The sequence below is a fragment of the Otolemur garnettii genome, unplaced genomic scaffold (assembly GCF_000181295.1).
Source record: "Otolemur garnettii isolate 467f Iridium unplaced genomic scaffold, OtoGar3 scaffold00005, whole genome shotgun sequence".
Classification (NCBI taxonomy): Eukaryota; Metazoa; Chordata; class Mammalia; order Primates; family Galagidae; genus Otolemur; species Otolemur garnettii.
Genome location: NW_003852400.1, coordinates 43,928,300 through 43,940,995, shown reverse-complemented (window position 1 = coordinate 43,940,995; position 12,696 = coordinate 43,928,300). Strand labels below are relative to the sequence as shown.

At 39.6% G+C, this 12,696-nt stretch overlaps 1 protein-coding gene across 1 annotated transcript in view; it reads left to right on the top strand.

The window, feature by feature from the left end:
- Positions 1 to 909: 909 nt before the first annotated feature.
- The window catches only part of ITGA2 (integrin subunit alpha 2), a 98,647-nt gene continuing 86,860 nt past the window's right edge, over positions 910 to 12,696 (top strand). The window contains exons 1-2 of the mRNA XM_012811205.2: positions 910 to 1,031; positions 2,646 to 2,731. Of these exons, the coding sequence (XP_012666659.1) occupies positions 910 to 1,031; positions 2,646 to 2,731 (208 nt within the window). The remainder of the gene's footprint in view (positions 1,032 to 2,645; positions 2,732 to 12,696) is intronic.

The window sequence follows — 12,696 nt, the reverse complement described above, 5'->3', positions numbered from 1 at the left end:
CCTCCGCGCCCCAGCAGCTGCTCCACAACTTTTGTCCGCTCTCACCCGGACTGGGGAGAGAATCCCTCTGCACAGCTTCTGCAGTCTCCAGGTTCCTGTGTCCCTCAGTCAGCGGTATCCTCTGCAGTCCTGGAGCAGCTGCGGTCCCCAGGCAGAACCAGGATGGGGCCAGCACAGCCGAGGGGCGCGCCGCTGCCGCAGCTGCTGCCGCTGCTGTTAACACTCAGTCAAGGTAAGTTTGCCCGGCACCGGCTGCAGTGGGGAGCCCGTGCGTGTCCGGGGAGCAGGAGGGAGGGATTGGGCGAGACTAGAGTGCCGGCGGCGTGAGTCTCCTCTCGATGTCCGTGTGGATCCGACCCCCAGCCGTCCGGAGTTGGTAGGAGAGCCCTCCCCGGCTTCGAGTCTCCATCAGCCATAGGCATGTTGCATCCCGTCTGTTAAACACCCGCCGAAGACCTCAACGAGCGCCTTGGTCTGGGGTTTACACACACACTCACAGATACATATAGGGAGGGAATGGGGATTAAGGGGTGTCCTGGAGATGGCGAGCCCTGCAGCCCTGCTACAGACCAGCGCCGCCCCTGCCAGGGACCAGGGCACCCCGCAATCCGGCGCTGCGCTGCAGCCTGCAGCTCCCCAGCGCGATGCCGGGTGGCTTTGTAGAACACTCCGAGCCCCACATGCTTATTTTTCTACCCAAGTGCGTGAATAATGCCCCATTTCATAGTTCAGGTCGAAGCTCTAGTGTTTTTTCCCATAGGGTACGTGAACTAAAGCAAGCGTCTCTTAAATACTTGGCAGAGGGGAATTCTTCCTTCCCTTCTGCCTTCCTCCGATTGTTGGAACGTCATCTGCTCGACAAGTGTAAACTTAGGCCAGGAAAAGTTCTTTCCACTTTCTGGATCCGAGATGCCGCGTAAAGAAGTGGGGCAGCAGCTCCGACCGCAGGCCGGCGGCCCGCCCACCGCCGGACTTTCTTTGCACCAGTGCGAGTATTTGAGGCAGACTTTAACGCACAGCCTGCAGTGCGCGTAAGTTTAATAACTTCGGTTTACTTGCGGCTTAGGGGACAGTCACATTTGTATCTCGTAGTTTGATCAGCTATGGAAACAAACAAAAAATCATCTCTGATTATTTTTTAAAACACAAAGAAAATAAATACTTCCTAAGCCGTCGTTCTTATTCAGCCAGTTGCTGTTCTTTATCGTGGAAGAATCCTTGTCGAGCCTGTGGCGTTTTGTCTAGGTCACAGAAAAGAGAGGATTGGCTCCCCTATCCTCACCCCCAGCGAAGAATGGACATCCTTAGGTTTTCTGTCTAACCTGAATGTGATGCTTCCTGGTTTCCAGGGGCCATCAACCCTAATCTAGGAGTTTCAGATAAATCAGGATTGGATTTGAAAATCAGTCCCTGAAACACCACAACTTTCCTAAGAGCTAATAGAAATATAAATGAAGCTTTTCATCTCTCTGTAATTACCCCGTATTAAAGGAAACTATGGAAACAGCACATCATTTTCCTATCACTGAAGTGTTGAGGCTTGTTCTTTAAAGCGCAATGAGAAACACTTGAGTGGAATGTGTTGCTGCAAGGCGTGAGGGCAGGTACAGAGATTCAACCTGGGGTTAATCAGCACAGCTCTGAGCAAGCAAAAGGAGATGATTTAATATGACATCTGTAAAAATATTCTGTGTATGTAGTCCCTCCTCCTCCTCCAGTCATTTGTATACTGGAGGAACAGGTTTTTTCTTAATTTAAGATGATCATAACAAAGCTTTGTCATTGGGATATCAATTGAGATTCCCAGAGAAGCTGTGTCATTTTTTTTATGCTATGAATGTCCAAGGTTAACATGATAAGTTGAAATTTCTAGCTCATTAGGATCCAATTTTTTTTCTGGCATTACTCTACATGTATAAAGTTTCTAAGCATTCATCATCACTATACACACATGCATACTGTTTATAAATTGTATGCATACCCAATTGTGTAACGTAAATTAAAATTTAAAAGCTACCTCTTGTGTCTTCTCCAGCATACATGCAAGCTACTTAGGAACATGTCACCCTCAAATCTCATATTAACACGTAAATACAAATTTGCTTCTCATAGGTGCTTAAGGAAAAAGCTCAGTTTAGTGCCATATTTATCACTTTTCCTTGCTCATTCTTGATTTAAGTACTTCAAATGGTTGAAATAGTAATCGCTCAATGGGCAGATTGAAGATGGAAAAAAGAGATCATAAGAGGCCTACAATAATCTATAAACTGAATACAAGTCCTTAGGGGAAAGACAAATATAATTTTAAAATGAAAATCATCACATATCTTCTTTCAATGTCAGCAGACAGAGATAGCACACACACACACACACACACACCCCCGCCCCCCCGGGGTCTGGATCATCTCCTTCCTTACTACCCCTGGAACCCTTCCCATCTCCTCATCCCTCTCTAACATATAGCTTCAGATTCTCTCCCTACAGTAACTTCCCTCACTCTGTAAATCGTTTGATTTCTCTCCTAATAAAAAGTCTTCCTTTTTATATATAATTGCCTCCTGAAATACCCTGCACTTCTGGCTTCTTTTCTCTCCATGCTTTTTCTTTTTTTTTTCCTGGCTGCTCTGTCTTAATCTCCTTCACAGGCTCATTCTTGTTGGTGTTTACAGAGCTCCATCTTGGATCTTTCTCTCCATTCTAAAGATCCTCTCTGGGCCCATCTGCTGCCCAAGTTAGTATCTCCAGCCAGACACCTTTCCTGAATTCCAGATTAGTATTTCCATCAGCCACCAAATTTCTCCATCTAGAACCTCTATAAGTATAGACTCATCATTTCGAAACTGAGTTAGCACCTGTCCTCCAAAACCTTCTCCTATATTGGCTACTGTTGTTTAATAGCAGCCTTGTCATGCAAACATAAAAGCCCGGAATTCCCATGTTTTCAACCTCACAGCCAACCTCCAGGTTCTAGAGGTCCTCTCCTAAGCCATGCAAATCCTGCCACCCAGTTTAGCCCCTCGCATGTGTTTGGATAGCTGGCCCTGGGGAAGTGGTTTTTCTGTTCTGTTTCTTATCCCTCCAGTCTGTTCTCTTCATGGTCACTAATGTTATCTTTCTAGAATGTTTACCTGTATCCAGTTGCCTTTTTGTTTCAAATGTGCATGGCTCCCCATCACGTGAGGGTAAAGTCCAAATTTCTTGGCATGCCAAGTCCTTTGTCGTCTGGCCACAGCCCACCTATCCAAACTTTTCTCTACCACACTCTCTCTTGCACACAGAACACACTCACACATGCACTGCATGTACGCACACACACACACATACACTCTGTAGCCGTAAGTGTGCAATGCCGATATGCAGTATATACTGTCCTTTGTTCTGACTACACCTGATCATATCATATTTAGCAATAAAATAGCCTCTTTGGCTTAGCTGCATTGTTGCTTTTTCCCTTTTCCTATTATATCTTTGCAATTGACCATTGTCCAAAGCTAGAAGAGACAACGCCAAGGAAATTTACAAAATAGGGCAATTTTTATTTTGCAACAAAAAGGAAAAACTTGAGGTAATCCTGGATCCCATCCTAAGCCTCCTCTTTCTTCTCATCCTGAGTCCCTCAGCAGCCTTAGGCTGCCGGCCCTTTGATAAGGGAACTCCCTTCCTCCCTGGCTTACCAGCTATAACTGCCCAACCTTGCCTTAGCGTTGCTCTTATGTACTAACTCATGAGCTACTGTTTGACTTAAATTTATGGATTTGGGGCTCAGGATTCAGTGTTTGAAAACAATCTCATGTATTTCTAATGTAATGTCTGGTTTGGAAGGGATTTTGCTTAAAAATTATCACTTCAAACCCTCTCCCCTTTCCTAACTAATTAAAATTCCAGCACTTCATATAACACCTTGTTGTGGGATGACTGCCAACCAAGACAGGTAGATTTCAACACCAGAAGTCAGTGACTGTGTCAGTTTAAATGAGTTCCCTCCAAAGAGGACAATGGCGGCTCTCTGTCTTCACGTGCTAACAGCCCTGGGCACATTAAAGGGAGAAGCCAGTTAATGTAAAGAGATGATGGAATTTTAGACATTCAGCAAAATAAAGACACATGTTCAGTCAGTGTGTAAAGAATAAAGAATTTCACAAAGAATGGGGAAAATATTGGGGGCTAAAAGTATCCTGGTGTCATAAAAGTATTACTGCTAAAGCCACAACAAGCTTAAGTCTTAACTACTAACCCTGCTCAGCTTGGGATGTTATTAAAAAATTCAGCATAGCATAAAAGAGGAAGAATCATGGAATTTTGTCCTCCTAATTAGCAAGTCAAAGAAGTGGAGGGTTGTTGTCCTTCCTCCAGTGGTTATGGTGATCAATGATTTACCAGAATACACAGAAAAATGGCTCTCTAAAGAGAAAAATCCTGCTATCACAAATCACGAGACAATAGATCCTGTGTATGATGTGATTCCTAAGTTCCCTTTAGATGATCCTTAAGGGCTTTACTGATCCAGTTTTAGTGAATTCCATAAAACTAATCTTTAGTTCTATCTTTATGAAGTACCTACTTCATGTAAGGTGGTGTGCTAAGCCCCATGTTGAATCAGAGACAACTTGAAATATGGTCCAGAGAAGTTGCAGTCTATTTAGAAACAAGCTCAAACAGGGAAGAAGGAATTATCTCAGCTCTAACCAATGTTAGCCTCTGTCATCATACCATCATACATTCTACCAAAAGTCCTTTTCAAGTTACAGCCTTCCTCTGCACAGTGAGAAATCCAGGGGAGGCTGAAGGATGATTGGACTGAACCAGTCTAGTGGACTTACATTCCTGGCCAATGTCTGACTTAGACATGGGCATGTAACTCAAGATTGGCCAATGAGACAGAGTCGGGGGTGGGATCTGCCAGAGAACTTCTGGGAAAGGAATTCTCATTTCTAAGAGAAACATTGGTTAAGAAATACACTGTCAGGTTTAGATATGAAGTTTGGAAGAAGTAACCATGATGTCAGCTAGCTTAAGGATAAAGGCAGTATACTGATGTTAGCCTCGTGGAAGGAAACAGCACTTGGATGTTGTATTTGAGCTTCTGAATTATGGAAATTTAAGGCCATAATATCTCTTGGTGACTTAGAAATTGTTCATATAATTTAAAACTCGGTTATATCAGTTTCCATAGTTTCTATAACATAATAGATGATATGTATTCATAAATAATAAATGATAAAGACTAAATGTTGAATTCAGAGGATAGAGAGATATCACTGACACATTGATGTGTCAACCCTTCAGAGAAGTCTTTTCTTAGGGACAAAGAACTATTACAATTTGGATCTGCCATGAAGGAACTTGGAGATCAGGGGAATCCAGTTCTCTCTTTTTAAAATGGCTATAAGAGAAACTATGTTAAGATAGGGTAGAGAGCAGTATAACTAGTAACAGGACCCAAGTCTCCTTGTTCCTGGAGCAAGTGTTTAGGTTCCAGAATAAAAAACTGATACAATGACAGCAGAAGGTCATTATGCCCAGGACATGGTCCTCAAGCCATTCCTAGAGTGAAAGTTAAGAGGCAGCTCCAGAGCCTGAAGGGTGCTAAGCCTGAGGACAATGGGAAGGTTTCAGAAGGCCTTGAGCAGAAGAGTGACATGAAAGAATTTCCCATAAGACGGATCACTCTGCTGACAAAGAGGAGAGTGGCTCTGATGGCAGCCTGGTGGAAGGCACCAAGGACATTTGAGAAAGAACTGGTTGAGGTTTTTTTTTTTTTAGTTTAGTAGCTCAGTTGTGAAAAGATGGTGTTAAAAACCCAGGTGGCGACTGTAGGGAAAGAGACCAATGGCCAATTTGAAAGACAGTAAGGAAGAAGAATGGACAGGATTTGGTGACTGATTTACCGGTGTGGCAGCACGAGAGGGAACAGATAAGGCTGATGGTTAGATTTCTGATTTGGAAAACTCATTTCACGTTGTGCCGTTTACTGAGACGAGGAGTGCTGAAAGGGGGAAGATTGGAGGAAAAAGACGATCAGTTCAGTTCCACAGGTTGAGTTTGAGCCATCCAGGAATACAAGTCTAGTTAGTAGATGGTTGGTTATATACAGTAGTGTTAGGAACAAGTGGGAGAGCAAGAAGAGGCTAGAGATTTAGGACTCAATTCCCATCTAGAGAATAACTGAAGACATGGAGTTTATAAGGTGAGTCAGGCAAAAACACTTTGGCCACAAGTCAAGGGGAACAACTTTAGAGTGTCAGGTGATGAAGAGGAGATGTGAAGGGAGAAAGTGGGAATAGCTGGAGAAGCAGAAATGACTGCAAAGAAGCAAAGTATTGCAGAAATATTTGGGGGGGATGAAGACTTGGTGAAGAGGGTCAATTCCTTCCCAGATGTCAAGCAAGTCTGACCACCTTGGCAGGGGCTGTCTTCATGGGGTGCAAAAAGTAGAAACCAGAACAGGCTGAGCTGAAGAGTAAGTGGAAAGTGAGGCAATGGAGACAAGTGTCAGCGAGTTTGGTAGTAAAAGGGGGAAGAGTGGAAGGGGTGAGATGGGAGCACTTACCTTTAAACTAACACACAAACATGGGAGAGGCTTGCATAAAAATTATTATAATGGCATCTTTTATTTCTGCTGCTTATGGTACTGCACAGTGCACTTGTTATTTTTAAAAACTGCATTGAGGCCTCTCTATGTGGTGGAGGTCCATAACTCAAGAGAAACAGAGGGAAGGAGAAACAGACAGAAAGGAGAGGGACAAAGTTAGATGGCCAGCACCAGCAAGAGCTCTGCCAAAGGAGCCCTTGATTAGCAGTGTGGCTGCTTGGATAGACGAGGACACTTGCTGGTCTATACGTCTTTGTCTGTTTCAGAACATACTTACCGCACTAAAGTAGTTGTGATTAACAAGCTGTTTTTCGGGCATGAAATATATAACATTCCAATTCTAGCAGTAGAATTAATGTCAGTGCTTTAGTCAGATTTTCTGAAAAACAAATAAGCTCTTTCAGAAATATAAATTTTCATCTCATATCATACACAGGCCTAAAGTTATATTTTTAGAAAGCACCAGTCTTGTGTATCACGGAGAATTAGTGTTGGCTTTGAACGGTTTTATGAATGATTTTAAAGCCTATTGTTCTGGGTAACTCAGTGGTGTGTTCAAAACATTTTAAAGTATTTTCATTTAGTCATATACATTAGAAAAGAATGGGCTATCTAGTGTTAATTTTGTTAAAGTTGTAATTAGAGCGCCTACATTCAAGGGTTTTCATCCAGCCTATTATGCCTGCCCACTCTTGTACACGTAAATTACATCTACTAACCAGTATAAACTTGACCTGCATATTTTGCTAATGTTTTCAGCTCTGTAAAAAATAGGGACTGTTAATAGTTTTCAAATATTTTACTTCCTTTGGGAGACTTGTCTGTTCCGTTGCCTAAAAGGTTAATAGAAACTGTGCAGTTTTGTGGGCAAAGATTCCTGCATTATTATTCTATGTTCTGAAAGGGCGACTGCAATTCTTCCTTTTATTAGTGTAAAGTGACTAGAGACAGTTTTTACTACAGAAGCCGCACATAACTTCTGATCACTGAAAGGCTTTCTGTATAAAAATGAGGTTAATGTTTAAACAGAGCAATGGAAAGAAAAGACTGTTAGACCCTGTATTGTCAGCGTAAAAGATTACTTCATTGTGTTTTGAAAAGCCTGGGCAAAACGATTGCACCAATGGATGCCTTGAACATTGGCAGTTGTCATTCTTCCTGATTCATCTGAAGGTGGCCTTTGTTTGCCTTTGTGCAGGCCTGATCTCATTTCCATGGATACCATGTAGAAGTGCAGAGTGAACACAGGCTGGCTTCTGGTCGGTTCATTCAGACAAATCTATTCTAAAGTGTTTACCAGTTATCTTCAGGTCCTTTAACCAAAGCGCTTCTCAGATTAGATACTTGTTAGAATGTGGACCCCAGACTACCTTGGATTTTATAACCTATTTCTAAACCATGTTCTGAATGCTCCTGCATAAAGTAGACATTTCAGAATAATTGACTAAGTTTTCTATGTGCTTGTTAACATTACTCCTTGAGGATAAAGAAAAAAAAGAAAGAAAAATTAGCCTTGGAAATTAGAGTACTGATATGTGATCTTTATTTTTCTCCTGGTATAAAAATGTGCTGAGTGGCCCTACTGAAAAAAATCTAGTGCAACATTGAGAGATGATTAAGTAAATAATTTGGGTAAATGGGATAATCGAGAATCCCTTTATTATTACAGTATTTAATTTTACCCCCAAGTAATCAGACTGTAATATATCAGCATCATTTCATTGCTATTTTTTGGCTATGGTTCCAGAGAGCTACGACCTTAGGTGCCGCCTGTGATCATTGGCCAGTGTTCTCTCTTTCCAAAATACTTGTTGGCCCCCAATCCTCTTTCTGTGCATCACTGAAATCTCAATTTTTATGCACCCCAGGGAGCTCACAGACCCCTAATCCAATTTAGGTGTCACTCCTCACGTGGACCCTTCCTTAGCAGTTGTCACACCCGATTTCAATAACCTGTTTATTCAGCTATGACTCCTTTAGGCTGAAAACTCTGAAAAGACAGGCCCGTGTCTTCTTCACACATATTCTTGGTACCATTTTGTTGACCGAATAATGAATACATGAGATGTGTTTGATAGCTACTCTCACAGGGGATTAAAGACACATTCATTCCTAATTGAAATGCCAAGCTAAAAAATTCCTGGTTTTTTTCCAGTTAGTACATGCACAATCCTCTCTAATGGCAATAGAATTTTATAAAATATTCCTTTAGTTAATCATTCTTTTCACTTCTTGGCAAAGTTTGTTTGCTTTTAAGGTGTTTCCCCTTTGTCCTGAAATGTCTCACTAGGACAGTTCTATTGACAAGTAACGAGATTAATGAAAGTATTAGGACACTGCAGACATCCTTATTTCCTCAAAACACATTCCTATTCCCCTTTTCTGTCCTCATAAAGCAGCTCCCTAATTTGTCTTCAGCTTGACTCTCTCTCACACTGAAAATAATCTTTATAATTGCCTTCTGTCCTACTTACCATTGTGTTCCCAGAACCTAGAATATTGTAAGCACTCAGAAAATGATGGGTTAAAATGGAAAGAGAAATAGAATTAAAGTAGAGTTAACTTTAAAGTTTTTTTTTTTCTGTGAAATATAAAAAATAGAAATGCATAAAAAGGAAATGTACAGCTTTTCACAGCTTGGATTTGATTTTATTCCATCAATACTGACGGAAGACATGAGACTCCTTGATCAGAGACAAATTATTACTCAAGGGGCATTAAGCAACTTGAGCATTAGCATATTTATGTTGGTTCCCTTTGCCCACCAAGTCACAGCGGGGCAACACAGAGGGCCCAGATGAGCACCTGAACACACAGTGGGTTTCATTACAGGAAGGAAACACTGAGGTCGGTGAGCCTCATATCTTATAGCAAGCAGTCAGCAAGCCTGCTCTTGGACCCACAGGGAGACATTATCTAATTCCTTAAGGTTGCTCATTGCACACATAACCCTGAGAAATGGCATGATAAAGAATGGTTGGCGTTTTACATCTTTGACATGCAAATTAGTAAGTGTGTAAGATTCCCATGAAGACATATCTCCCAACACAGTGTAACATGTTATTTAAAAAAAAAATAGTGTAGCCACAATGCAGGTTAAAACAAGAAAAAAATAATTGCCAGGACCCTGAAGCCTGCTACACACTCCTTCCCAGTAACAAATCAATCTTCTTATACTTACTTTGTTAGCAATAATTTCCTTCTTTTATTTAGACTTCTATTAATTAAGTACCGGTTTAAAGTAACTTGAGTCTTTAATTTCGCTAGGGTTTAAATACACACGCACACACACGCACACGCACACACGCATGTGCGAATATACAATACACATTCTTGTGTGTCTGACTTTTGTTAACATTGTGTTTATGACACAAATCTATATGTAGATGGAGTTCTTTTGTTCTTACTACTATATGGTATACAATAATATACTATAATTTTTTTTTCTTTGTGCAACATTTAGTTTATTTAAAGAGAAGGACACATTTAGAGATATCTCTGATACAGTGTGAGGACAGAATCCATCTAGAATTTTACTCTTCTTCCTCGATGTTTTATAGTCATCAATATCACATTTTCAAAGTGACTTTTCTCTGTGAAATCATCTTTCTAAAACACTTACCCTAGTTCTCAAACATTTCCTTTCTTTCACCCTCATATTTGAAGATTTATAGAATATTGAATAAAATACATTGTTGCTAGCACAATAGATACACCATAATTTATTCAATCCAGTTCTTCAAATTGATGGACACTTGGGTAGTTTTTACTATGGACTATTATGAATAGTCCTGCTATGAATATTTTTTTACTTACCTGTGCATACATTTTTTCATTACCTGTCCGTATATTTCTACTGGAACATACCTGGGAGCAGAATTGCTGGGCCATAGGAAACGCAACTATTCATCTTTATTCAATACTGGTAGCTTTTCAAATGCCTATAAGAATTTAGTGACACCAGCAGGAGAAGTCCTGTTGCTCCAGTTTTTCTCTACATGAGGTAATGTAGGCATTTTAAATTTATCCATTAGGTTCATGTAAGATGGTATCTCATTATGCCTGTAACATTTCTTTGAGTGCTAATGTAGTTTAGCACATTTTCATATGTTGATTGGCCGTTTGGATTTCCTTCTCTATGAAATACTTATTCTGCCCAAACACAGATAAATGTATGATTCCCAGTGGGGTTGTCTGTCTTTATGTTGATTATTAGTAATTCTTGATATGTTCTGAATATGATCCAGTTACGAATGTTGTGTATACATCCTCTAATTTGGAAGAGTTTCTTCTCTCAATGTATGCTGTTGAAGTTCTTAATGTTAAATATAGTTAAATTTATCAAGTTTTTGTGGTTAGTTTTTTTTTTTTGTATTATATTGAGGGAATAGTTTTCTAATTCAAAGTCATCAAGATATTCTCCGATATTATATGAAAACTTAATTGTTTTGTATTTTCAGATAGGCCTATATTTTCCTATAACTAATTGTTGAGAATGATGTGAAGCAGGGATCAAACATCTTTTTTGTTTGTTTGTTTTTTACTATATAGGTAGTCAGCTCAGTACCATTTATTGAAAAGATCATCCATTGTGCAATACCATCTTTCAGATCAATTAAGTATCATAAGCTTTGATCTATTTCTAGGTTCTCTGGTCTGTGCCACTCACTGCCTTAATTACAGTAGATTTATAGTGAGTCCTGCTTTCCAATAGAGCAATTTCTCCACCGTTTTTTCACATTCGGAAGCATTTTGTCTATTCTTAGTCTCTTCCATTTCCATACAAATTTTAGAATTAGATTGTTAATCTCTATGAATTTTAAAAATAATTTTAATGGCGTTGATCCCATAAATTAATTTGGAGAGAATTGACACCTTTACAGTATTATGTATTCCTATCCATGAATCTGGTATGTCCATTTCTTTGGTTCTTCTTCATTTCTCTCAATGATGATTTATAGTTTTTTATGGTACCTCACACAACATGCCTTATTTCTAGGAATGTAATACTTTTTGATGTTACTGTAAACAATTATTTCTTAACATCTTCAAAATAAAATTTTGTTGCTGGTACATTTAAATGCAGTTTTTACATCATGACTTTATATACAGCAATCTTGCTAATCTTATTTATTGGTTCTAAACACTTTTTTCTAATCCTCTTGGATTTTCTATATATATTAGTCTATTATCTTTGAATTAGCATAATATTGTTTCTTCTTTTCCAAACTTGTTACCTTTTATTACCTTATCAAACCATTATACAATAATGAAGATTGTATAAAATATTGAATAGCAGGGATAACAGTAGGCATCCTTAGCATGTTCCCCAAACATTCAATATTTCACTATTAGGCTTGATGTTTGCTGTGGGATATTCAGAGGTTCTCTTTTATCGTGTGTGCTTAAAGTTGAGAGTTGACTTTTTTGTTTGTTTGTTTTTGAGACAGTCTCATTCTTTTGTCCTGGCTAGAGTGCCATGGTGTCAGCCTAGCTCACAGTAAGCTCAAACTTCTGAGTTCAAACAATCCTACTGCCTCAGCTTCCTGAATAGCTGGGACTATAGATGCCTGCCACTATGCCTGGCCAGTTTTTTCTATTTTTAGTAGGGAGGTGGTTTCCCTCTTGTTCAGGCTGGTCTTGAACTCCTGACCTCAAAGGATACTCCTGTCTCAGCCTCCAGAGTGAAAAGAATACAGGTGTGAACCACTGTGCCAGGCCTGAGAGTTGACTTTTATAAATATTTTTCTGCATCTATTAATAATTAAATTTATCTCCTTTAATCTATTTATGTGACAAATTACATTGGTTGATTTCCAAACATGATGACCACCTTGTATCATTGTTTTAATACCTGTAAAATCTATTGTGGCACCACATTTCTACTCCTATTTTTGGTCATTCCTCCCAGGATTTTATAAAATGTATCAGTACTATGAAAGAAGCAATTTTTGACTTTGTTTATTATTTATCTGTCATATTTTTATCTTCTATTTCAATAATTTCTATTCTTATTTTTATAGTTTTCTTGGAAAATTCTTGGCCAGCATGTCTTCCAATGTTTCTTCTGCCTCATTTTTTCTTTTCTTCCTTTCTGGGACTCT